The 26,111-nt window shown below is 50.7% G+C and overlaps 3 protein-coding genes across 11 annotated transcripts in view; 2 read left to right on the top strand and 1 right to left on the bottom strand.

Annotated features, from left to right (window-relative positions):
• DENND4B (DENN domain containing 4B) overlaps positions 1 to 12,196 on the top strand; it is a 23,597-nt gene extending 11,401 nt beyond the window's left edge. For 2 of the 5 annotated variants that reach the window (XM_060201464.1, XM_060201463.1), the window contains 17 exons: positions 363 to 515; positions 2,259 to 2,404; positions 2,658 to 2,800; positions 2,887 to 3,013; positions 5,032 to 5,238; positions 5,444 to 5,572; positions 7,124 to 7,301; positions 7,998 to 8,165; positions 8,351 to 8,739; positions 8,847 to 8,969; positions 9,138 to 9,307; positions 9,391 to 9,526; positions 9,709 to 9,945; positions 10,689 to 10,806; positions 10,891 to 11,056; positions 11,144 to 11,208; positions 11,305 to 12,196. In XM_060201464.1, coding sequence (XP_060057447.1) covers positions 363 to 515; positions 2,259 to 2,404; positions 2,658 to 2,800; positions 2,887 to 3,013; positions 5,032 to 5,238; positions 5,444 to 5,572; positions 7,124 to 7,301; positions 7,998 to 8,165; positions 8,351 to 8,739; positions 8,847 to 8,969; positions 9,138 to 9,307; positions 9,391 to 9,526; positions 9,709 to 9,945; positions 10,689 to 10,806; positions 10,891 to 11,056; positions 11,144 to 11,208; positions 11,305 to 11,450 — 2,801 coding nt within the window. In that variant the 3' untranslated portion in view covers positions 11,451 to 12,196. The remainder of the gene's footprint in view (positions 1 to 362; positions 516 to 2,258; positions 2,405 to 2,657; positions 2,801 to 2,886; positions 3,014 to 5,031; positions 5,239 to 5,443; positions 5,573 to 7,123; positions 7,302 to 7,997; positions 8,166 to 8,350; positions 8,740 to 8,846; positions 8,970 to 9,137; positions 9,308 to 9,390; positions 9,527 to 9,708; positions 9,946 to 10,688; positions 10,807 to 10,890; positions 11,057 to 11,143; positions 11,209 to 11,304) is intronic. The other 3 variants (XM_060201467.1, XM_060201466.1, XM_060201465.1) reach the window with 2 other exon arrangements.
• On the bottom strand, positions 12,070 to 26,111 carry LOC132541336 (collagen alpha-1(III) chain-like). 3 transcript variants are annotated; one of them, XM_060201530.1, is made up of 4 exons: positions 24,973 to 26,111; positions 13,386 to 13,497; positions 12,910 to 13,056; positions 12,070 to 12,777 (listed from the first exon to the last, which is right to left on the bottom strand). In XM_060201530.1, the coding sequence occupies exons 1-2, from the start codon at positions 25,806 to 25,808 to the stop codon at positions 13,419 to 13,421; spliced, it is 915 nt and encodes a 304-aa protein (XP_060057513.1). In that variant the 5' UTR covers positions 25,809 to 26,111; the 3' UTR covers positions 12,070 to 12,777; positions 12,910 to 13,056; positions 13,386 to 13,418. The 3 variants fall into 3 exon arrangements, with proteins under 3 accessions (XP_060057513.1, XP_060057515.1, XP_060057514.1); XM_060201532.1 differs by lacking the exon at positions 13,386 to 13,497; XM_060201531.1 differs by lacking the exon at positions 12,070 to 12,777 and having other exon boundaries at positions 12,866 to 13,056.
• Positions 24,923 to 26,111, top strand: part of GATAD2B (GATA zinc finger domain containing 2B) — a 105,666-nt gene continuing 104,477 nt past the window's right edge. For 2 of the 3 annotated variants that reach the window (XM_060201515.1, XM_060201513.1), the window contains exon 1: positions 24,938 to 25,054. The gene's annotated coding sequence lies outside the window, so the exon portion shown is untranslated. Of the gene's footprint in view, positions 25,055 to 26,111 lie in introns of all 3 variants that reach the window. The other variant, XM_060201514.1, reaches the window with a different exon arrangement.

The raw sequence follows: 26,111 nt of genomic DNA, 5'->3' as shown, positions 1-26,111 counted from the left end.
CACCTGCAGACCTGCTTCACCGCCTGTGAAGCAACTCCCCAGCAGGTGGGGAGCCGGGGGCTCAAACCAGGATCCTTATGCCGGTCCCTGCGGTTTGTGCCATCTGCACTTAACCCGCTGCACTACCACCCAACTCCCTTCATTTAATTATTATTGAATAGAGATGGAAATTGAGAGGGGTGGGGAGGTAGAGAGGGAAAGAGACAGACAGACACCTGCAGCACTGCTTTACCACTTGTGAAGCCTCCCTCTGCAGGTGAAGACCAGGGACTTAAATTGGTGTCCTTCCACACTAATGTGTATGCTTAAGCAGATGAGCCACTGCCTGACCCCTGAAAGTCTTTTTTTTTTTTCCCCTTCAGGGTTATCACTGGGGCTCAGTGCTGGCACTACAAATCCACTGCTTCTGGAGGCCATTTTCCCCCCATTTTATTGGATAGGACAGAGAGAAGTTGTGAGAGGAGGGGAGATAGAGAAAGAAGAAGGTAGACACCTACAGACCTGCTTCATCACTCGTGAAGTTTCCCCCTTGGAGGTGGGGAGTGGGGGTTCAAACCTGGATCCTTGTGCTTCTTACTATGTGTGCTTAACCTGGTGTGTCACCTGCCCAGCCCCCTGGAGATCTTTTTGCATAACCATTATGCAATCTCCCCCACTCCCCAGTCCTACTTTTTAAAAAATTATTATTATTATTATTATTATTATTATTATTATTGCCTCTAGGGTTATTGCTGAGGCTTGGTGACTGCACTATGAATTCACTGCTCCCGGAGGCCATTTTTTCCCCATTTTTTGTTGCCCTTGTTATTATTGTTATTGTTGTTATTGCTATTGTTGTTGGGTAGGACAGAGAAATTGAGAGGGGAGACAGAGAAGGAGAGAAAGATAAGACACCTGCGGACCTGCTTCACAGCCTGTGAAGTGACCCCTCCACCCCCCTGCAAGTGGGGAGCCAGGGGCATGAACCAGGATCCTTGCACCGGTTCTTGTGCTTTGTGCCATGTGTGCTTAGTCCACTGTGCTACTGCCCAACCCACCCACCCCCCCTTTTTTTTTTTTTTTTTTTTTTTTTTTTTTACCAGAGCACTGTTCAGCTCTGGCTTATGGTGGTGCAGGGGCTTGAACCTGGAACTTTGTAGCCTCAGGCATGAGAGACTGTTTGCATCACCATTATGCTATCTACCCTCTGCCCTTTATTTATTTGTTACTCATGTTATCTCTGGGATTATGGCTATATGATTCTACCTATCCTGGTGGACTCTTGTGTTTTTTGTTTGTTTGTTTTAGCTAGAGAGTGAGAGGCAGAGAGATAAAGAGAAACACCACAGCACTGTCCCACCATTTAGGGTAAAATGTGTGCTCTTACCTAGTGAGCCACCTCTTACCCCTCAATCTACAAACTTTTTATTTTTAGACAGAGATAGAAAGGCAGAGATAATGTGACAGAGACCACACCACCAAAGCTTCCGACAGTGCACTGGAGGCTGTACTTGAGCTTATGTTATGCACATAGCAAAGTAGCACACTACTCAAGTGAACTATTTTGCCAGTCCAGCAATTTTTTTTTCCCTTTTGTTGCCCTTGTTGTTTTATTGTTGTTGTTACTATTGTTGTTGTTATTGATGTCATCATTGTTGGATAGGACAGAGAGAAATGGAGAGAGGAGGGGAAGACAAAAAGGGGGAGAGAAAGATAGACACCTGCAGACTTGCTTTACTGCCTGTGAAGCGACTCCTGCAGGTGGGGAGCTGGGGGCTCGAACCCCGGGGGATCCTTATGCCAGTCCTTGTGCTTTGCTTTGCGCCACCTGCGCTTAGCCCGCTGTGCTACCGCCCAACTCCCTTAGCAAGTATTTTTAAGGGCACTGACTTGGATCCCTGTACTCTTGGAAAGAGAGTGAGGGTACCAAGATAAAATAGCTATGGCCCTGTCCTCTGGAGCCAGCCTTGGGGCTGGCACAGACAGTACCACCTAAGATAAGCTGCCTTCATGGGCAAAGGACCCTACCCGTGGGGAGTCCCCCAGTTTGTGTGATGGGATCAGCAGACAGAAGGTAGGGACTTAGGGGCCTGGGGTTCTGGAGGTGTGAGCCCTTCAGCTGGCCCCTAGAGTGCTGTTACAGATCAGCTAGAAGATTATGGCATTGGTGACCTTGAATACCAAAGGGCTGGGAGCCTGGAAAGGGGTTCAGGGGAGGTGTGGCCATGCTAAAGGGTCCTGGGGATCTTCTCACCACCCCCCTCAACATTTCTCTTCAGACTTTCTAAAGTCCCGGGAGCGTTCCAGCCACAAGCTGTACTCACAGCTGCTACACACACAGATGTTCTCTCAGTTCATTGAGGAGTGCTCCTTTGGCTCAGCTCGGCATGCCGCCCTCGAATTCTTCGACTCTTGTGTTGACAAGGTGTTGGGCACTGTCCCTTATCTCCCTCACTGCCCTCCTTGCTGCTGCTGCTTCTCCAGGGTCACTGCAAACACCTATGCGTCCCATGTATTGTGGTGTGGGGGGGCGGCACAGCACTAGTGGCCACATGTGGCAGCTCACCCCCCGCCCACCACCACACACACCCTTGCTCCTTCCCTGTGGCTGTGCTTCCTGCAGAAGACCTGCCCCACAGCCCATGGTTCTGATGCTTCCCTTTCCTATGTCACCCCAGGTTCACCCTGAGCAAGAGAAGCCTGAGCCCACACCTTTGGTGGAGCTAGAGGAACTGTCGGGAAGTGAGCTCACTGTCTTCATCACACCCCCCGAGGAACCTGCTGTGGCCCCCGAGGGCAGCGACCCCCTCCCTCAATACTGGTGAGTAGTGCACCTTCCTGTCTCTTCTCTCCTCCTAGTTCTACAGCTGGCGTGGCTGACTGCATACCCTTCCTTTCTGCCTCTAGCTATGACGGGTTCCCAGAGCTGCGGGCCGAGCTGTTTGAGTCTCCCCAGGAGCAGGCCGGGGCTCTACCTGTTCCTGGTTCATCCCGTAGCGCACCCAGCAGCCCTGCCCCCCGCCGTACCAAACAGGTAACCAGAGGGACGGGGTCCATAGCGGCACCTGTCACTGACTGGGGACTCTAGCATCAGCCCTCTCACCTGTCACAGGCACCACAGCACCTGCTTTATAGGGTGTGAGGAGGGTACAGAAGGCTGACACACACTGTTACCTGTTATGCTCTCAGTAATACCATCTTTTCTTCTTTTTAAAAAAAATTATTTTGGATAGAGACAGAGAAGTTGAGAGAGAAGGGGGAAATAAAGAAGGAGAGAGACAGAGAAGTTGAGAGAGAAGGGGGAAATAAAGAAGGAGAGAGACAGAGAAGTTGAGAGAGAAGGGGAGATAAAGAGGGAGAGAGACACCTGCAGCACTGTTGTACTGCTTATGAAGCTTCCCCATTCATTGCATGTGGGGACTGGGGGACTTGAACCTGGTTCTTTACATACTGTAATGTGTAAACTCAACTAGGTGTGCCACCACCTGGCCCCTCTTTCTTTTTTAAAGATTTACTTATTAATGAGAGAGAGAGAGAGAAGCAGAGCACCACTCTGGCACATGTGCAGCCAGGGATTGAACTTGGGGGCTCATGCTTGAGAGTCTAACACTTAATCTACTGCACCACCATCTGGGCTGTAGTAGTAGTAGTACCCTAATCTGGTGTTTTTTTTGTTTTTTTTTTGCCACCAGTGTTATCACTGGGGCTTGGTGCCTGCATTATGGATCCACTGCTCCTAACAGGCATCCCCCCTCCCCTTTTCTCTTTTATTTGATAGAGAGAGAGAGAAGTTAAAAGGGAGAAAGGGAGAGACACCTGTAGCACTGCTCTACCAGTTGTGAAGCTTACCCTCTGCAGGTGGGAAATAGAGGCCTGGACTTAGGTCTTTGCACATGGTAATATATATATGCACTCTACGAGGTGCACCGCTTCCCACCCCAGTACTTATTTATTAATAAGAAAGAGAAGAGATGAAAGAAAGACTCAGAGCATCATTCTAGCACATGCCATGCTGGGGATTGAACTTGTGACCGTATACTTAAGAATTCAACACTGGAGTGGGGAGACAGCATAATGGTTCTGCGAAAGACTTTCATGCCTGAGACTCCAAGGTCCCAGGTTCAATCCCCAGCTTTACCATAAGCTAGAATTGAGCACTACTCTGGTCTTTTCCTGTGTGTCTTTATATAGCTTTCTCTCATTAAAATGAAAAATAATAATAAAAAAGGAATCCAACATTGCCCAGTGCACCACTTCCCACGCTGCAGCATCCTAATCTTGTGAGCACTGCAGCAGGAGTCCAGGGACCCCCATCCATTTTTTTTTTTCTACCTCCAAAGTTGTTGCTGGGGCTCAGTGCTGGCACTACCAATTCACCGCTCCCAGTGGCCACTGTTTCTTTCTTTCTTTCTTCTTTTTTTTTTTTTTGCCTCCAGGGTCATCACTGGGGCTCGGTGCCTGCACCACAAATCCACTGCTCCTAGAGGCCATCTTTTTCCCATTTTGTTGCCCTGGTTGTTGTATTTATTGTTATTGTTGTTGTTGGATAGGATAGAGATGGGTAAGACGGAGGAAAGAAAGACACCTGCAGACCTGCTTCAGTGCTTGTGAAGCGACCCCCCTGCAGGTGGGCAGTCGGGGGCTCGAACTAGGATCCTTATGCTGGTCCTTGCGCTTCACCCGGGCCCTCCCTTTTGTTTTCTATTTTAGTTTATAGGACAGAGAAATTGAGGGGGAGGGAGAGAGAAAGATATATATCTGTAGACCTCCTTCACTACTCACCTCTTGTGAAGTGTCCTACTGCAGGTAGGTAGTGGGGGCTTGAACCCAGGTCCTTGCACGTAGTACTATGTGCACTTAACACCCAGGGGCTCTTGCTGCTTCCAGGCCCTGCCCATGTCCAAGGCTGGCATGTGCCTGCAACTTCATGCCTGAAGTTATGTGTGTGCCCCCAGCTCCTGCCTCTTAAGTGGTCAACCCCCAGCTCAGGGAAGGAGATGCTTCCACTCTGCCTGTCCCTACCCTTAGCCCGGTGTGTCCTGTCCTCCCCAGGAGATGAAGGTGGCGCAGCGGATGGCACAGAAGTCAGCAGCTGTGCCTGAGCTGTGGTCCCGCTGCCTGCTTGGCCACTGTTATGGGCTGTGGTTCCTGTGCTTGCCCGCCTATGTACGCTCGGCGCCATCCCGGGTACGCGCCCTGCACACAGCCTACCACGTGCTGCGCCAGATGGAAAGCCGCAAGGTGGTGCTGCCCGACGAGGTGGGTACCCACACCTGGTCCCTGCTGAGCAAGAGACTAGATGAAGGCCAGGGAGGGCAGGTGGGACCATGGGCCTCCCATGGACTCGGCAGGTGCTCCTGCAATGGGAACCACAGGCTGGCGTACATGCAGGAGGGGCCAGAGACATCACAACGGGGGAGGACAGGGTGGGAGTGGCCACTTACCCTGCACCTCTCCTGCCCAGGTGTGCTACCGGGTGCTGATGCAGCTGTGCTCACACTATGGGCAGCCTGTGCTGTCCGTGCGCGTCATGCTTGAGATGCGGCAGGCGGGCATTGTACCCAACACCATCACCTACGGCTATTACAACAAGGTGCCTTGGCTGGGGCGGGAGGTGTCAACCTGTGCCCTGTGTGTACCAGGAGGCTGTTCCTCCCTGACCTCGAGTGCCCCTGCTTAAAAAGGCCAGACCCCACAGTCCAGCTAAGCTCTTTGGTGTTCCTGGAGCCTGTGGGGAGGGTTCTCTTACTTGATCGCTTTGGTTCTTACTCCCAACATCCTGGACAAGGAGACTAGGCAGATACGGCTCCCTCCCAATAAGAGTAAATGATAAGAGCCAGTCTTCCAGGAATCATTCCAAATGTACTCATGCTGTCTCTCTGGTTGCTCTCTCTCATTTATTTATGAGAAAGAGAAGCGAGAGAAAGAGAGAGCCAAAACATCACTCTAGCATGTGGGATACTGGACCTAGCACATGGGAACTCAGGACCTCATGCTTGAGAGTCCACCATTTTATCCACTGCACCACCTCCTGGACTGCCATCATACATATTTATAAAAACTTATTTATTGGGAGTCAGGTGGTAGCGCAGAGGGTAAAGCGCAAGGACCAGTGTAAGGATCCCGGTTCGAGCCCCCGGCTCCCCACCTGCAGGGGAGTCGCTTCACAAGCAGTGAAGCAGGTCTGCAGGTGTCTGTCTTTTCTTCCCCTCTGTCTTTCCCTCCTCTCTCCATTTCTCTCTGTCCTATCCAACAACAACGACATCAACAACAACAACAATAATAACTACAATAATGAAAAACAACAAAGGCAACAAAAAGGGAAAATAAATAAATTAAAAAAAAATTATTTAGGGCTGTTGAACTAGCTCACTTGGATAGTGTGCAGCTTTGCCTCAGTTCATACCTGGCCCCCACTACACTGGAGGAAGTTTCAGTACGGTGGTCTTTTTCACTTTTTTTTTTTTTTTAACCAGAGCACTGGTCAGCTCTGGCTTATGGTGGTTCAGGGATTGAACCTGGGACTTCAGAGCCTCAGGCATAACCATTATGCTGTCTACCCCTGCCCCCAGTCTTTTTCACATTTTTAAAATTTATTTTATTTATTTTCCCTTTTGTTACCCTTGTTGTCTTTTTATTATTGTTGTAGTTATTATTGTTGTTATTGATGTCTTCATTGTTGGATAGGACAGAGAGAAATGGAGAGGGGAAGGGAAGACAGAGAAGGTGAGAAAAAGACAGACACCTGCAGACCTGCTTCACCACCTGTGAAGCGACTCCCCTGGCAGGTGGGGAGCTGGGGGCTCCCACCGGGATCCTTACGCCGGCCATTGCGCTTTGCACCACGTGTGCTTAACCCCACTGCGCTACCACCCGACTCCCTCTTTTTCACTTTCTATGCATCTGTCTCTAAGAAGAAAAAGAAAAGTAGCAGGCTTACAGTACAGATTGTCTTCATCGTGTTTGGGCACCTCTCAGAGGTTGCCACTGCTTGTGCTGGGCAGAGCCCCTGGAAGAATAGTTCGAGGCCTACTGTTTGGGGGTAGGGGGGCTGGGTGGTCCCTGGGACTCCAGGACAGCCATTGTTATCAGGCCAGGTTCGGGGTGTGAAGAGAGCCATCCTGATGGGCACTGTGCTCGGCAGGCAGTTCTGGAAAGCAAGTGGCCGTCTGGCACGCCTGGTGGGCGCCTCCACTGGGCCAAGCTGCGGAATGTGGTGCTGGGGGCTGCACAGTTCCGCCAGCCCCTTCGGGAACGGCGCCAGCAGCAACAGAACCAGGAGCAGGAAGAGGAGGCACAGGAGGCAAGAGGCTCTCAGACAGGTGGGAAGGGGCCAGTGACATTTTTGGGGATGGAGCAGTTGGGCTCAGGCATGGAGAGGCAGGGAAAGCTGGGGCCAGTTTTGCAGTGGGCATCAGTTATCCTGAGCGTGGGTGAATTTTGCTGGTAAAACTATTCAACTCCTTCCGGGGAAGATCCATCCATCCCAGGTCCCTCTGCAGATTTTTTTTTTCCCCTCCAGGGTTATTTACCACGGGGGCTTGATGCCAGCTCTATGAATCTACTGCTCCCGGAGGTCATTTTTTTCCTTTCTATTATACTTGCTAGGACAGAGAGAAATTGAGAAGGGAGAGGGAGATAGAGGAGACAAAAAGATACCTGTGTCTGCTTCACCCTTCATGAAGCATCCCCTTGCAAGTGGGGAGGGGGACTCAAACCCCAGTCCTTGTGCATAGTGATACGTGCACTTAACTGGGTGCACCACCACCAGGCCCCCAGAATTATTTTTAAATTAATTTATTATTTTATAAGACAGAATTTGAGAGGGGTAGGGGTGATAGAGAAAGAGAGACACCTGCTGTACTGTGTCACTGCTCGTGAAGCTTCCCCCCCTATGGGTGAGGATTGGGGCCTTGTTTATAGTAATGCATGTCCTCTTCCTGGACCTCTGTAGATTTCTGTTTGGGAATGCAAGGCTGGGCTTCTAGCTGGCCCCCACTGCTACTTGTCTCTTACAGAACCTTATCTAGAGGGCCCCTCCCCAACTCGCCCTCTCCAGCGTCAGACCACTTGGGCTGGGCGAAGCCTCCGGGACTCATCTTTACCCACAGGGCGCCTGGTGAAGAGTGGCAGCCTGGGCAGTGCCCAAGGGGCCCAGCCCACAGTGGAGGCTGGTGTAGCTCACAGTGAGTGTTCCCTGCCTGGCCCCCTTCCTGATTGGTTAGAGGGGAGGTGGTGAGGGCCAGCATGATAGGTGGCTCTTTCTGATTCTTGCCCTGAACCTAGAGCCTGCACAGCAGGCATTCTGTCCCTTGGCTCCCTGGAGGAGGGGATGGAACCTCATCTCCTGTGATTCTTTTCTGTCCTACAGTGATAGAAGCCTTGGGGGTCCTGGAGCCCAGGGGACCACCTGTGCCCTGGAATGATGGAAGCCTCTCAGACCTGAGCCTGACTGGGGAGGAGATGGCACCAGGGGGCAGCCCGGGGGGCTTGGGCTCAGCCCTGAATGCTCAGTCCATGGAGGCCCTGGAAGGGCCTAGTGGACGGGCGCCCAAAACTGGTGGGCGTCAGGAGGAATCCAGCACCCCTAGAAGAGGGCTGGGTGCCCGCATACAGCAGCTGCTCACACCTTCACGCCGTGCCCCTGCTTCTCGTGGCCCCCCACCTGAACTGCCCCCTGATCTGCCTCTCCCAGCTCGTCGCAGCCCCATGGACAGCCTACTGTGCCCCCGGGAGCGCCCTGGGTCCACCGCCTCCGAGGTAGCCAGCGGGGAGGGGGGGGAGGGGCTCCTCACTGGTGGGGAGGGGTGGGGTGCCCAGAGACAGGCCTGAGGGCAAACTGACAGTACTCTCTCATGTCACGGCAGAGCTCTGCCTCTCTGGGCAGTGAGTGGGACATCTCCGAATCATCCCTTAGCAGCCTGAGCCTTCGCCATTCCTCTGAGCGCCTCAGCGAAACCTCTGGAGCTTTGCCACCGCCTTCCCTGGAAGTGAGAACAGTCCCTTCCACTCAGATAGGCCTGAACATGCTCACTCACATGCTCACTCACTCACTCACTGTGTCAAAGGCAGGGCTGGGAGGTGGGGAGCCTAGGGACGTATCGTGGGCACTGAGATTGGAGGCTGAGCTCGGTCTCCCTGGGGCCCTCTGCCTACAGATCCTGCTCTCCAGCTGCTCCTTGTGCCGCGCCTGCGACTCGCTGGTATATGACGAGGAGATCATGGCTGGCTGGGCACCTGATGACTCCAACCTCAACACTACCTGCCCTTTCTGCGCCTGCCCCTTTGTGCCCCTGCTTAGCGTCCAGACCCTGGACTCGCGACCAAGGTGCCTGCAGCAAGGCACGTGCTGTGAGTGGGAGCAAGTCTGGGAGACCCTGGGACTGACTGACTCTTCCTCTCTGCCTGCAGTGCCCACAAGCCTGCCCCCGCAGGTGCCAGCTGCAGCAAAGATGCCCCTGTCCCTGGGGGCCCAGGTCCTGTGCTCAGCGACCGCAGGCTCTGCCTTGCCCTGGACGAGCCCCAGCTCTGCAATGGGCACATAGGGGTAAGGGCACAAGGAATGGATGTGTGTGTGTGTGTGTGTTGCCCTGTAGGAAGGGTCCCCAATTGTGCTGGGGAGGGGATGGGCACCGGGGCTCAGGGGCCTCACAGCAGCTGATGGACATGGAGGCTCAGGAGAAGCATGGCCGTGGTGCAGGTCTCCAACTGCCCCCCTTGTTTTGACAGGGTGCCCCCCGGCGTGTCGAGGGTGGGGCATGGGCATATCTGAGCCCCTTGGTGCTGCGTAAGGAGCTGGAGTCGCTGGTAGAGAATGAGGGCAGTGAGGTGCTGGCAATGCCAGAGCTGCCTGCTGCTCACCCCATCATCTTCTGGAATCTTCTGTGGTACTTCCAGCGGCTGCGCTTGCCTAGCATTCTGCCATGCCTGGTACTGGCTTCTTGTGATGGGCCCCCAGCTGCCCAGGTCAGTCCTTGTCTCAAGCGCTGCCTTCTTCACATTCCACCTCTGTCTCTGTCACCTGTGTCTTAGGCATGGCAGGAGCAGAGGCTGTGGAGGTAGGTGTGTCTAGTGAGGTCTCTTCACTACCATGAGCCTCGCTTCTGTTCCTCCATAAAATGGCACAAACATTCCCCTTACAGAGCTGTTACAGACACCATGTGCAGTCCTCATACCTAGAAAGTGACTTCTTGATTTATTATACCAAGATTTATTGAACACATTTTAGGTTCCAGGCAGTTTTTAAGTGCTAGAGATGTAGGAAGTTACAGAACATGGACCTTACTCTCAAAGTGCTTGCATCTTTGTGGGGCCTGATGGCTCCTTCCCCTCATTACTTTGGTGATGTCCTCTCATGTTCTTTTGTACCCTAAAACATTCTCTATCTGCTTTCAGACCTCTGCCTCCTATCCCATGAGCCTCATATTCTTTAAGGCTTTATTTATTAACGAGGGAATTAGAGCATCACTCTGACACATGCAATGCCAGGGGTTGAACTTGGGACTTTGTGCTTTTGAGTTTAGTACGCTAACCACCTCCCAGGTCTCATTCATTGTCTATTGTTATTATACTAGAGCTCTGCGTAGCTCTGGCTTACAGTGGTTCTGGAGGTTGAACTTGGGACCTCTGGTACCTCAGGTGTGAAAGACTTTCTGCATAACTACTATGCTGTCTCCTTAGCCTTACTGTCTCTTATCTTGACCTTGCAGGCCCCCTATCCTTGGCTGACTCCTGACCCAGCCTCTGTGCAGGTGCGGCTGCTGTGGGATGTCCTGACCCCTGACCCCAGTAGCTGCCCACCTCTCTATGTGCTCTGGAGAGTCCACAGTGAGTCTGGTACTGGCTGAGGGTGGGTGGGGATAGGCCTCACACCCTAAGGGCTCAGTAAACCTGGCTTCCGCTTTTGTGCAGGCCAGATCCCCCAACGGGTGGTGTGGCCAGGCCCCACACCTGCCTCCCTTAGCATGGCGCTGCTGGAGGCTGTGCTGCGCCACGTTGGGCTCAATGAAGTGCACAAGGCTATTGGGCTCCTGCTGGAAACCCTGGGGCCACCTCCTTCTGGCCTGCACCTCCAGAGGTATGGTGCCCACTATTGTGGGTCCTGGCTTGTCCTGAGCACCATGCTCCACTTGTTCTCACTCACCTCCACCTGCCTCCTCTCTAGGGGCATCTACCGTGAGATCTTATTCCTGACTATGGCAGCTCTGGGCAAGGACCACATGGACATAGGTGAGGGAGCAGGCTGGGGACTGAAGGAATTAGGGACCTGTGCCCAGGTGTGAGAGATGGGAACCCTAACCTACTGGCCTTCCTATTCTCCCCCAGTGGCCTTCGACAAGAAGTACAAGTCTGCCTTTAACAAGCTGGCCAGCAGCATGGGCAAAGAGGAGCTGAGGCAACGGCGGGCACAGATGCCCACTCCCAAGGCCATCGACTGCCGGAAATATTTTGGAGCACCTCTGGAATGCTAGAGATCCTTAGGCCTTCTTCTCCAGCCTGGGGTGGGGATGACTTACTTCCTTGTTCCTTTCATAGAGGAGCTGGGAAGAAGCTGGGGCACCTGCCCAGCCACAGGCTCTGAGTGTGGTGGTGGGCACAGGAAGAGGGCCTACTGTTAGCAAAAGTGACTAGTCCCCTGTCTCCAGCCTGCCCAGTTTGCTCATGTGAATATTGGACAGGGCCTGAGGGGAGTGGGCCCAGCTCTGTTCCTCCCCTCCTGTACCAGGACCTCCTCCAGGGTACCCACACAGACCTGTACTACCCTGGTCATCTTATAAGTTTTTGTTTTAAAAAACAACTGGAAAGTTACAGCGCTACTGAGCTTTAGCCCCAAATGGGAAGGAGAGGTTTCCTTACCCACCATTATAGACCCTCTTTCCTGGAATTGCTGAAGGAGCCTTTCTACCTTAGTGTTTGTATTTTACCTTAAGTTATTTATTTTGGAGCCACGGCCCCCTTAATGAGGTTCTTATGGATGGTGAGAAAGGGAACAGGGCACCACCATCCACTGGTTTGTAGCTCCTTGAAAGTCAGAAGTGAGAGTAAAAGGAGCCTGAAGCTCCCCGCTAGGAAGAACAGGTGTCCCCTATCTTTCTTGTCCACTCCACCATCTTCAGGAATGCCTCACTGACCCAGGGCCCTGACCTGTGCAATAAGGATTGTTTCTTGCAAAGTTCTGTTGTATGTAAATATAGTAAAAGCTGCTTCTGTCTTTTTCCTTCTGCCTCCTGTTCCCTGGGTCTGGACAAGGGAGTTGGGGCAAATGCCTCTCTTTTCCCCTGGCCACATCTCCTTGCCACCTTTCCATCCCATGTAACATTTCCTGAACATGTCTGATACTAGTGCTCTGGGGTGCAGGGAACTTTTGAAGCAGAAGAGAGATGAATACAGGGCTGGCCGTGGTAATGCCAATCTGTGTGGCACTTCCGGCCCTCCTACACAATCACCCACTTGTCCCTCATTTGTACCCACACAAAGGCTTCTTTCTCTGTGGACCCTGAGCTCATCTTTGCCGCCTTCTCTTCCCCTGGCTCCCCCATCCCAATGCCTTCAGACGAATGAGGACCCTCTCCCCAGTAGCTGGTGCTGGAAGCCCTCAGGCATCCTGGGAGCCATGGCAGCCATCCTAGGCTTCCTTAGCTGTGCTAGCTGCAGACAGTACTCTTCATCCCAGTCTAGGCCTGGAGACAGCACCAGGAAGATGGGGGCAAGGATTCGGAGGCTTGCTGCACATGGGCATCAGGGAGACAAGGCATTTTTCTAATCCCTTTGGCCCACTCGGAGTGCTCCCTTCCTTTCCTGTATAATGAAATAAACACAGGAAACAACTCCTAACAGAGCTGTAAAACCAATTACCAAGGGAAATTAGCCAACAAAATAGAAGTGCTTTGGGGAAGGAGGGCAGGCTTGTCAATCATGGAAATAACTTACATGGACCTTTAGTGCAGGTTTCTGGGGTTCCAGATCAGTGGGTGAAAACAGAGGTAACACTTCTGAATTCTGAGGCCTTCAGGCCAGACGACCCTTTCTCATAGTGTCATGAGCACCATAGGATACTTCGCCATTGTCCTAAAGCTGCTGTGCGGGAGGAAGCAGAGGTTTAGGAAGTGCCATCTGTTATCTATCTAATAATCATATATTGAATCTACCGTGTGTGCGAGAGAGAGATGGGGTGATAGATAGAGGAGCTGGGGATTAAACTCAGGACCCCATGCTTTGGAGGTCCAATACTTTATTTACTGTGCCACCTTCTGGGCAGCTTTACTTTTTTTTTTTTTTTTCTTTAAAGATTTGAGATTTTGGTTAAGTGCACATAGTACAAAGCATAGGGATTCCAGTTTGAGCTCCCGGCTCCCCACCTGTAGGAGAGGGGTCACAAATGGTGAAGCAGATCTGCAGGTGCCTACCTTTCTGTCATCCCCCCTCAATTTCTCTCTGTCCTATCCAAAAAATAAATGAATAAATTGGCCGCCAGGAGCAGTAGATTTGTAGTGCAGGCACCGAGCCCCAGTGATAAACCTGGAGGAAAAAAATATTTGATTTTAAGTGTGTGTGTATTTAGAGAGAGATACTGAGTATGTTTATGTATAAAGGAATCTACAGCACCAAGCCTCCTTCAATACAATGGGGGCCAGATTCAAATCTGGGTCACATGGAAAAGCAACACACTATCCAAGTGAGCTGTTTTTCTGACCTCAAAATGATTTGTTTATTGATGAAACAGCATCTTTCATGCATATGTGGTGCAAAGGGATGGTACTTGGCACCTCAAACTTCCAAGTCTGTGTTCTACTGTAGTACTACTTCCCAAGCCACTGTGTTAACTACTTGACCTGGGAGATGCCTTCTTCAGAGCGAATCTCTCATGCTCCCCCTGGTTCTGATCAGACCTGATTTTCTAGAACCATTTTCATTCCCAAGGATCTGCAAGGGAGTAACTTCCTTCACAAATTCCTAAGTTACTGTTCAGTGTCATTATTATTATTTATTCATGAGAAAGGAGAGAGAAAGAACCAGACAACACTCTAGTACTTGTGCTGCCGGGGATTGAGCCCAGGACCTAATGCTTAGAATACAGTGCTTCAGCTACTACGCCACCTCCCGGACCACAAAGAAGTGCTCACATAATTTACTTATTTTTAGCCAGAGCACTGCTCAGTTCTGGCTTATGGTGGGGCAGGAATTAAAACCTGGGGCCAGGGGAGTGGGGCGGTAGCGCAGCAGGTTAAGCGCATGTGGCGCAAAGCGCAAGGACCTGTGTAAGGATCCCGGTTTGAGCCCCCGGCTCCCCATCTGCAGGGGAGTCGCTTCACAAGTGGTGAAGCAGGTCTGAAGGTGTCTGTCTTTCTCTCCCCCTCTGTCTTCCTTTCCTCTCTCGATTTCTCTCTGTCCTATCCAACAACATTGGCATCAATAACAACAACAATAATAATTACAACAACAAAAACAAACAAGGGCAACAGAAGGGAATAAATAAAATAAAAAAGAAAGAAAATTAAAACAACAACAAAAAAAGGGACCGGGAGTCAGGCGGTAGTGCAGCAGGTTAAGTGCACGTGGCGCGAAGCCCAAGGACCCTGTTCGAGGCCCCAGCTCCTCACCTGCAGGGGAGTCGCTTCAGAAGCAGTGAAGCAGGTCTGCAGGTGTCTGTCTTTCTCTCCCCCCTCTATCTTCCCCTCCTCTCTCCATTTCTCTCTGTCCTATCCAACAACGATGACATCAATAACTACAACAATAAAAAACAAGGGCAAAGCGCAGGTGGTGCAAAGCACAAGGACCGGCATAAGGATCCTGGTTCGAACCCCGGCTCCCCACCTGCAGGGGAGTCGCTTCACAGGCGGTGAAGCAGGTCTGCAGGTGTCTATCTTTCTCTCCCCCTCTGTCTTCCCCTCCTCTCTCCATTTCTCTCTGTCCTATCCAACAACGACGACAACAACAATAATAACTACAACAATAAAACAAGGGCAACAAAAGGGAATAAATAAATAAAATAAAATAAAAAACCAAGGGCAACAAAAAAAGGGAATGAATGAATATTAAAAAAAAACAGGGAGTCGGGCTGTAGCGCAGCGGGTTAAGCGCAGGTGGCGCAAAGCACAAGGACCGGTATAAGGATCCCGGTTCGAACCCCGGCTCCCCACCTGCAGGGGAGTCGCTTCACAGGCGGTGAAGCAGGTCTGCAGGTGTCTGTCTTTCTCTCCTCCTCTCTGTCTTCCCCTCCTCTCTCCATTTCTCTCTGTCCTATCCCACAACGACAACAACAATAATAACTACAACAATAAAACAACAAGGGCAACCAAAAGGGTATAAATAAATAAAATAAATATTAAAAAAAAAGAAAGCCACCAAAAAAAAAAACAAACAAACAAAAAAAAAAAAACCCTGGGACTTTGGAGCCTCAAGCATGAGAGTTTCTTTGCATAACCATTATGTTGTCTATCCCTTCCCTCTCTGTTCGGTGTTTAGCAATCCACTGAACTACTTGGATTTAATCTTTTAAAAATATTTATTTATTTATTCCCTTTTGTTGCTCTTGTTTTTTATTGTTGCAGTTATTATTATTGTTACTGATGTCATTGTTGGATAGGACAGAGAAATGGAGAGAGGAGGGGAAGACAGAGGGGGAGAGAAACACCTGCAGACCTGCTTCACCGCCTGTGAAACGAGTCCCCTGCAGGTGGGGAGCCGGGGGTTCGAACCCGGATCCTTACGCCAGTCCTTGCACTTTGTGCCACCTGTGCTTAACCCGCTCTGCAACTGCCCAACTCCCGGATTTGTTCTTTTTTAAATATGTTTATTTATTTGATAAAAACAGAAGAAGGAAGAGGAGAAGAGAGACATCTGCAACACTGCTTCACCTTTTTTCTTTCTATTTTTATTTGACAAGACAAATTGAGAAGGGAATGGAGATAGAGAGGGAGAGAAATGTAGACACCTGCAGACTTGGTTCACCTCTCATGAAGTGTTCCTACTTCAGGTGAGGAGCAGGGGGCTGGACCTGGGTCCTTGCACTCACTACTACATGCACTTAACTGGGTATGCCACTGCCTGGCCCCACTGCTTCACTTTTTTTTTTTTTTTTTTTTACTTTTTTCCCTTTTGTTGTCCTTGTTTATCATTGTTGTTGTTGTTGCTGTCATTGTTGTTGGATAGGACAGAGAGAAATCGAGAGAGGAGGGGGAGAGAAAGGGGAAGATAGAGAGGGAGAGAGACAGAAAGACACCTACTACACAACTTCACCACTTTTGAAGCCTTACCCCTACAGATGGGGGCCAGGGGCTTGAACCTGGGTCCTTGTGTGTTGTAATGTGCACTCAACCAAGTGTGCAACCACCCGGTTCCATCTGCTTCGCTTCTTACAAAGCTTTCTCTCCGTCTCTTCCCATGCTCTCTCAATTTTTCTCTGTCCTAGCTAATAAAATGGAAATAAAGAAAAAATGGCTGCCAAGAGAGGTGGATTCTTAAGTGTGGCTATTGAGCCATAGCGACTAGGTGCAAAAAAGAGAGAGACAGAGAAAGGGAGTCGGACAGTAGCTCAGCAGGTTAAGCGCACGTGGCACAAAGCACAAGGACCTGCGTAAGGATTCCGGTCCAAGCGCCATGTTACAATGCACAAGGACCCAAGTTTGAGCCCCTGGTCCCTGCCTGCAGGGGGAAAACTTTACAAGTGGTGAAGCAGGACTGCAGGTGACTCTCTCCCTATCAGCCCCTTCTGGCCGTCTCTATCCAATAAATAAAGACAATAACATTTTTTTTTAATAAATGGTGAATTCACCTTCTTCACCCCATCTTAGATGGACCTTGAAGGAATCATGTTAAGTGAAATAAGTCAGAAACAGAAGGATGATTATGGGATGATGTCAGTCACAGGCAGAAGTTGAAAAACAAGATCAGAAGGAAAAATACTAAGGAGAACTTGGACTGGAGTTGGTGTATTGTACTAAAGTGAAAGACTGGGCTGGGGGGAGGATTTAGGTCCTGGAACATGATAGCAGAAGAGGACCTAGTGGGGGTTGACTTGTTATGTGGAAAACTGGGAAATGTTATGCATGTACAAGTTACTGTATTTTACTGTCAACTGTAAACCATTAATCCCCCCCCCAAAAAAAAAAAAAAAGATGTGCAAGGACCCATTCTAAGCCCCTAATCCCCACCTGTAGGGGGAAAGCTTTGCAAGTGGTGAAGCACTGTTGGCAGGTGTCTTTCTCTCTGTCTCTCCCTATCACCTCATTCCTTCTCAATTTCTGCCTCTATCCAATAAATAAGTAAAGATAATTCATTTTGTTTTTTAAAAGATGGTTAATTATATAATTTATGTAAAATGCTAGACACACTCAATAAGTGGTAGCTTCCAGGGGCTGGGTGGTGGTGCTCCTGGCAGAGCAAAGACCCAGGTTTAAACCCTTGGCCCCCACCTGCAGGGGGAAGCTTCATGAGCCATGAAACAATGCTGCAGGTGTATCTTATCCCCCTACATCTCTATTTTCCCCTCCCCTCTCAATTTCACTTTGTCCTAGTAAATAAAAGGTAACAACAACATTAAAGAAGTAAAGAGAAAATGGCTGCCAGGAGCAGTAGATTCATAGTGCAGGAACTGAGTCCTAGCAATAAAACAAACAAACAAAATGTTAGTTTCTTTTCCTTTTTTTTTTTTTTTTTTGCCTCCAGGGTTATTGCTGGGGCTCGGTGCCTGCACTACGAACCCACTGCTCCTGGAGGCCATTTCCCCCCCCTTTTTTTTTGTTATTATTGTTATTGCCATTGTTGGATAGGACAGAGAGAAATTGAGAGAGAAGGAAAAGACAGAGGGGGAGAGAAAGATAAACACTTGCAGACCTGCTTCATTGCCTATGAAGCAATCCCTTTGCAGGTGGGGAGCCAGGGGCTCCAACAGGGGTCCTTATGCCTGTCCTTGCACTTTGCGCCATGTGCGCTTAACCTGCTGTGCTACCGCCCGCCCCCCAAAAATGTTAGTTTTTAGAGAGAAAAGGAGCAAACAAGGTAGAGTCCAACTAGGCAAAGGTCACAGCCACTACCACAGGGGCTTCATTTCTTTTACTTGTAACTTAAGCACCAGATTGAATGCTCTTCTCCATAGCCTGAGTTTAGCTATCTTAATATTTTATTTTATCTTTTTGCCTCCAGGGTTATTACTGGGGCTTGGTGCCTGCACTACAAAATCACTCCTGCGGCTTTCAAATCACTCAAAATGCTCCTGCGGCTTTCTTACTTTAGATTTTTTTTTTTTTTTGGTTAAGACAAAGAAATTGAGAAAGGAGGGGAAAGATAGAGAGGGGGGATATAGATAAGACACCTGCAGACCTGGGAGTCCGGCAGTAGTGCAGTGGGTTAAGCGCACGTGGCGCAAAAGTACAAGAACCCATGTAAGGATCCCGGTTCCAGCTCCCCACCTGTAGGGGAGTCGACTCGCTTCACAGGTGGTGAAGCAGGTCTGTAGATTTCCGTCTTTTTTTTTTTAAGTTTTTTTTTTTTAATATTTATTTACTCCCTTTTGTTGCCCTTGTTTTATTGTTGTAGTTATTGTTGTCATTGTTGGATAGGACAGAGAAATGGAGAGAGAAGGGGAAGACAGAGGGTGAGAGAAAGATAGACACCTGCAGACCTGCTTCACCGCTTGTGAAGTGACACCCCCTGCAGGTGGGGAGCTGGGGGCTCGAACCAGGATCCTTACGTCACCTGCGCTTAACCGCTGTGCTACTGCCTGACTCCCTGTAGGTGTCTATCTTTCTCTCCCCCTCTGTCTTCCCCTCCTCTTTCCATTTCTCTCTGTCCTATCCAAGGACGAAGAAATGAATAATAACAACAACAATAAAAAACAAGGGCAACAAAAGGGAAAATAAAAAATTAAATTAAATTTAAAAAAGGCACCTGCAGACCTGCTTCACCACTTGTGATGTGACCCCTTCCACCCTCTGCAGGTAGGGAGCCAGTGGCTTGAACCAGGATCCTTGCGCGGGTCCTTGTGTTTCATACTATGTGTGCTTAACCCAGTGCGCCACTGCTGGGCCCCCAATGTTTTATTTTCAAATTTTTCTTTTTTACCAGACCACTGCTCAGGTCTGGCTTATGGTGGTGCAGGGGACTGAACCTGGGACTCTGGAGCCTCAAGCATGAGAGTCTCTTTGCATAATCATTATATTATTTACCCCTGACTGCCAGCTTAATATTTTAATAATTAGAGAGATACCAGAGCACTGCTCAGCTCTAAATTATGATAGTCATGGGAACTGAACCTGGGAACTCGGAGCCTCGGGTAAAGTCTTTTGCTGTTATTATGCTATCTCTGCAGCCCCATAGCCCAATTTCAATTTAGTTAAAAGGTATTTCCCTAGCATCTCAATGGCATCTTTCTCCATTGTGGTTCTCGTCTTCCCTCAAAGTCCTTGAAGAATGGCTCTTCCAACAGCAGAGGATGCATTTGGGCTAACAATGGATAAAACAGAAAGTTAGGAAAGAGCACTTCAGATTCCACAAGGACAGCAACTTTTTCTCACTGACTACCATATACCACAGCCCACAGAGGAGTGCCAGATGACATAACTGCTGCTTCATCATGTGTTAAATAACTGACCCAGTGGGGCCAAGTGGTAGTGAACCTGGTTGAGTGCATGTTATAATATGCAAAGACCCGGGTAACAAGCCCCCAGTCCCCATCTGCAAGGAGGAAAGCTTTGCAAGTGGTGAAGTAGGGCTGCAGGTGTCTCTCTTCCTCTCTATATCCCGCTTCCCTCTCAATTTCTGGTTCTCTCTCTATCCAATAAATAAATAAAAATAAGAATAAAAAAAATAACTGACCCCAGTGAAAGTAGTGAAATGAAGGGGTTGGTAGAGGAGGAATTTCCAGTGAAATACAAGTTGGGTCGAGAAAACAACACAAACTAAAGCTACAACTAAAAGGATGAAATTTGGAAGAGCAAGTCCTTTTATTTACTTATTTATTTGTTTTTGTTGCCCTTGTTGTTTTATTGTTGTCATCATTGTTGGATAGGACAGAGAGAGGAGGGGAAGACAGAGAGGGGGAGAGAAAGACAGACACCTGCAGACCTGCTTCACTGCCTGTGAAGCGACTCCCCTGCAGATGGGGAGCTGGGGGTGTCAAACCGGGATCCTTACGTTGGTCCTTGCGCTTAACCTGCTGCGCTACTGCCTGACTCCCTATTTTATTTATTTTTATCTAAGCACTACTCAGCTCTGGCCTTTGGTGATTCTGGGGATGAAACCTAGGACCTTTGGTGCTTAGGAAGGAAAGTTTTTTTTTGCATAACTATTATGCTATATTCCCTGGTCTACCAGTAAACTCTTATAATAGTTACTAATTAAATTTACTGACTACTTAACTATATCTATTGGCACTCTGAGCATTCATTTCACTAGAAAAGGTACCACACAGCATTACTCCACTGATCATGAAACTTCCCCTTTGCATGATACTCCCATGTGGTGGCCAGGGGCAAGAACCCAGGTCTTTGTGTATGGCAAAGTGTATATTCTACTAGGTAAGCAAGCCATCTCCCAACCCCCATGTTTTACTTTATTTTGGATAGACACAGAAATTGAGAGGGAAGGGGTTGGTAGAGGACAGAGATATATACCTATAGCACTGTTTCACTGCTTGTAAAGCTTCCCCCCTTCCCCACAGTGGGGATCAGGGTCTTGAACCCAAGTACTTACACATTGTAATGTGTTCATTCAACCAGTCCTGGCCCTCAGTAGTTTCTGTTTATTTATTATCTATTTTTTTTTTAATTTTGGATAGAGACAGAAATTGAGAGGGAAGAGGGAAATTAAAAGGGAGAGGAGACATCTGCAGCAGTGCTTCACTGCTTGTAAAGTCACCCCCCTACAGATGGGGACTGGGGGCCAGAACCCATGTCCTAAGGAATTGTAACAAGTGTGTTTTACCAGGTGTGCCACTACACCTTGCCCCTCTTTATTTAATTTATCCTTTTTTTTTTTTTTTGCTTCCAGGGTTATTGCTGGGGCTCGGTGCCTGCACTAGGAATCTACTGCTCCTGGAGGCTGTTTTTCCCATTTTGCTGCCCTTGTTGTTATTGTTGCCACTGCTGTTGTTGTTGCTAAAGACAGAGAGAAATCGAAAGAGGAGGGGAAGACAGAGAAGGGGAGAGAAATCTATATAGACACCTGCAAACCTGCTTCACAGCTTGTAAAGCGACTACCTGCAGGTGGGGAGCCAAGGGCTCGAACTGGGATCCTTACGCTGGTCCTTGCGCTTTGTGCCATGTGTGCTTAACCCGCTGTGCTACCGCCCGGCCCCCTGAATTTATCCTATTTTAATGAGAGAGAAGAAAGGGTTGGGGGGGAGGCAGTGGTGAACCAGGTTAAGTGCACATAGTACAAAGTGCAAGGACTGGTGTAAGGATCCCAGTTAGAGCCCCTGGCTCCTCACCTGTAGGAGGGGGGGGGGTCACTTCACAAGTGGTAAAGTAGGTCTGCAGGTGTCTGTCTCTCTCTTCTATTTTTCCCCATCCCCTCTCAATTTCTCTGTCCTATCCAAAAAAAGAAAGAAAAAAAAAAGGCTTCAGGAGCAGTGGATTTGCAGTGCAGGCACCAGCAATATTTACCCCAGCAATAACTCTAGAGGCAAAAAAAAAAAAAAAAAAAGTAGAAAGGAGAGGCAGGAGAAGTGACTCAGTGGGTAGAGTATAGGGCTTACAATTGTGATGCTTTGAGTTCAACCCCTGGCACTGCATATGCTAATGTGATGCTCTGGTTCTCTTGTTAAATAATAAATAAATAGAGCACACACAATACCATGAGTAAGGACTCAAGTTGAAGTCCCTGGTCCCCAGGTGCAGGGGAAAAACTTCATGAGCACTGAAGCAGTACTGCAGATGTCTTTCTTCTGTTTCTGTGTCTATCATTACAAAAAGAAAGGAAAGAGAGGGGGCTGGGCTGTAGTACAGTGGGTTAAGCGCACATGGTGCAAAGCGTAAGGACCAGCTAAGTATCCCAGTTCCGGCTCCCAGCTCCCCACCTGCAGGGGAGTCGATTCACAGGCGGTGAAGCAGGTCTGCAGGTGTCTTTTTCTCCCTCTCTGTCTTCCCCTCCTCTCTCGATTTCTCTCTGTCCTATCCAACAACAATGATAGCAGTGACAATAGTAATAACAACAATGAGAAACAACAAGGGCAACAAAAGGGAAAAAATAGCCTCCAGGAGCAGTGGATTTGTACCGAGCCCCAGCAATAACCCTGGAGACAAAAAAAAAAAAAAAAAAGGAAAGAGAAAAAGGAAAAAAATAGCGTAGTGGCTGGGCTGGCAACAGTGGAATCAAGTTCCAGCAGTAATCCTGGTGGCAATAAATAAATGTGAAATTAGTGGTCCAGGAGGTGCCATAGTTGGACTCTCAAGCATAAAGTCCCAAGTTCCATTCCCAGCAGCACATATACCAGAGTGATATCTGGTTCCCTTTCTCTCTCTTCCTCTTATTAATAAATATATAAAACTTTAATAGGAAAATAAATATGAGACTAATTTGTAGCATGGGAAGGGATTCAAGTGGGAGAGAGAATATGAGAGGAGAGACATCAAAACACTGCTCCAGCATTCATGAAGTTTCACCTTTTTTGGTCTTTGGTGCTCTCATGTGGTGCTGAGGATCAAACTCAGGACCTCATGCCACTGGGCCACATCTTTGTCCTTGTCTGATTATTTTGTCAGTTTATTTTATAAGAGAACTTGGTGTGTGTGTGTCTCTGGTATATGCAGTAGTAGTGATCCAACCTGGGGCCTCAGCAAGTCCTGTGCTCTCTCTGCTGAGCCACCTTCCAGGCTGCTCTCTGAGCAGTTAGAACATACTGTTTTATACTTTGCATAATTATCGTGAGGTAGTTACTTTTTTTTTTTTGTCTTCAAGGTTATCACCAGGGCTTGGTGCCTGCACTACTAATCCACTGCTCCTGACAGCCAACTTTTTTCCATTGTTATTGTTGGATAGGAATAAGAAAGATCAAGAGAAACATAGACACTTGCACATCTGCTTCACTGCTTGTGAAGTACCCCCCCCCCCCCCACTGTGGGGAGTCGGAGGGCTCAAACCGGAATCCTTGTTATGGGTCCTTGAATTTCACACTATGTGCACTTAACCCACTTGCACTACTGCTGGATTCCCATGTACCACTTTCTAAATGACTTGAAAACATACAAACAAACAAAAAACCACCACGGTTCAGTACCTCTGGGAACTAGTTATTTCTGGGTTCAAACAGCCTTTGTTGCTAATTAGTTGTGGGATCTTTGGCAAATTATACAACCTTTCTGAGTATTTCTTTTTCTTGTTGCTACTGGGACGTCACTGTTAACTTTTTTGGAGAGAAAGAGAAACAGAGACACAAACAGAAGGAATGATACTATATCCCAAAGTTTCTTCTAGTGTGGTGAAGGCTGGGGCTCAAACCTGGGTTATGTCCCTGGCAAAGCAGGTGTACTCTTCAGGTGAGCTATTTTGCTGGCCTGAGTCTTTTTCTTCTTCCTCCTTTTTTTTTTTAAACCAGAGGACTGTTCAGCTCTGGCATATTGTGGTGTTGGGACTGAACCTCCGACCTCTGAGCCTCCAGCTATTTCTTTTGCATAACCATTATGCTATCTCCCTGGCCTGAGCCTTTTTTTTTTTTTTTAAATCTACTCAGATTCCAACTTATGCTTTGTCACTTCTACATAACTCTGGGCGAATCATTCGCAGTCCTTCATCTGCAAAATAGGAGTAGTAGTAACTAACAGAGTTAAGAGAGTAAGATGATCTATGTAAACTTAAACGGAACGAGAAGAGCAGGGTAAAGAGAAGAAAAGGTGCCAGAGGATAAGCATAGCACCCTCAGCACGAGGTCCTGATCTCTGCCATCGCCTATGCCAGAGTGATGCACTGGCTTTCTCCTCAATCAATCCGTCAACATAATTTTTAAAAATAAAACAAAAAGAATGCATGTGCAGCACAGGACTTTGCACGGCCAGACCCGTAACTTTAGGCAGGGTTGCTCCCCGGGACAGGGGACAGCGCGGCTTTCGTGCCGGGGCTCAGCAGGGCCTAGGTGCTGCAGGCGGGCAGGGAGCTGGAGGAGCAGCGCGGGCTCCATTAGGTGGAGTCGAGTGGGAGGCGTTTCCCTCACCGAGGACCCAGCCCGACCAGAAGCCACGAGGAGCCGCGAGGGCTCCGCTCACCCTGAACCTTCAACCACCTGATCAGCGCCGCCCCGCTCCCACAGGCCCACTTTTCGCCGGGGCCGAAAAGACCAGGAAGCCGAAGGCCTCGGGCCGGCGGGGGCAGACCACGCCCGGGAGCCTGAGCGTCCGGGCGCCCAGAGCCAGCCCTGTGCAGGGATTCTGGGCTGTGTCGCGACCCTACACCAACCAGCGCGGAACCCGCGCTCGCCACGACTCTCCATCTTTACAATCTGGGGAATGAGAGCGGGCCAAAGGGGAATGCCGGTCAGGGAAGAACTCGGGTACGGCGGCTGCCTGGGGACCAAAACGTCGCTAATGTTAAGTTGCAGCCTGAAGCGATTTTTTGACCCCCGACATTTAATGGGCTGCTGAAGACCCGGATGTGTCTGGGGCTGGCCGAGGTACCTATTAACGCGCCCCCGCTATACCATCCCCCTTCTACGCTTATTACTGGGTCTCAGACACGCCAATCAACCCCTCTCCAGCCACTCGCTCTTCAAGGGTGGGGTGCAGCCTAGGCTTCTCGTCGCCTATTGATAAACCCGAGCAGAAGAGGGCGGGGAGGCCGGCTCAGGTTGCCCAATGGGCGTCGTGGCGTGTAGAGGAGGCGGAGCCCAGGCGCTTGGCAGCTGCCCAATCAGCGTCCTTGTTTGTGTGGTGCCGCCGCCGGTGCAGCCGCCGCCGCCGCTGCCCCCGTCTGTACCGCAGTGTCTGCTCCGCCCGCCCGCCCCAGTCCGGCCCGCCCCCCTCCCCCACCCCACCCCCGGTCCCGACAGCGGGGTCCGGAGCCCACCGTGCCGTCGCCTCTTTCTCTCTCGACGCCTCCGTCGCCGCCTGAAGAGGCGAGTCAGTCGGGATCACACCGCCACCTCCAGGTGAGAAGCTCAGGCCTAGGCCGACCTGCCTGCCTGCCCGCCCGGGGGCGGCGAGGCGCTGGCCCGGGAGGCGGCGGGCGGCGGCGCGGCGGCGGCGGTGGTGGGGGAAGGGAAAGGTGGCGCGGGGGGAGGGGCGGCGCAGGGAGCCGCCGCCCGCGCGCGCCCCCGCCGCACCCCTCCCCCGCCGCCGCCCGCGCGCCCGCGCGCCCCTCGACTCCCGCCCCCGCCGCGCTCCCCGGCCTCCCGCGGCCTCGCGCGTCCCCGCCCGCGCCCCCTCCTCGCCGCGCTTTTCACTCGGCGCCCGCCCGCCCGCGCCCCGCCGCGTGCCCGCCATGCTTCCCGCCGCGCCCGGGCCTCCCCGGGCCCCCGCTGGCCCCGCCTCGCGGGTCGGGCCGGTCGGCGGCGGTGGGGACCCCGGGGAGAGCGCGGCGCGGCCCGGGAGGCGTGGGCGGGCGGCTGGGCACTTCCTCGGCCCTTTATTCGGCCTCCAGGGTAGCAGGGGGCGTCCTGCCCCGCGCCCCGCCGGGCTCTGCACCTCACGGCCCGCGGCACCCCCGGTCCTCCCGGACTCGCCGCTCCCGCCCGCATTGGCCTCTCCCGGGGGCAACGGGGCCTGGGCTTTGCTGCGGTCGCAGCCCGGCCCCTGCTGTCTGTGGGCGGGGGAGCCCCGGGCCCGGCCTCCCGCTGTCACCGCAACACGCCGGCCGCTCCGCACAGCGTCGCCTGCCCGCGACTCGGGGCGCTGTGCGGGCATTGCGTGCGGGTGAGGAGCGCGGACCGGCGCCCGGCACTTCTGGGCCGAGTGGAAGCGGCTCCGGGGGCCCCGTGCCGGGGAGAAGCAGGCGCGGCCCGGCCGTGTCGGTGCCGGATGCAGATTGATGTGGTTTTTTTTTTTTTTTTTTTTTTTTTTTACTCTGGGACATACCTTTCTGAAAATTCAGTTTTTGAACAGGCCAGGCATTCACGTGGTGCCAGGGGGAAAGCCACCGTCTCCCCTCCTTTGCCCCGCAACAGCCCAGCCTCCTTCCCATGGGGTGACTTTGGCCACAGCTCCTGT

Source organism: Erinaceus europaeus, chromosome 11, assembly GCF_950295315.1.
Source record: "Erinaceus europaeus chromosome 11, mEriEur2.1, whole genome shotgun sequence".
NCBI classification, from domain to species: domain Eukaryota; kingdom Metazoa; phylum Chordata; class Mammalia; order Eulipotyphla; family Erinaceidae; genus Erinaceus; species Erinaceus europaeus.
The sequence above is the reverse complement of the archived record's forward strand: the minus strand, read 5'-3'. Positions and strand labels throughout refer to the sequence as shown.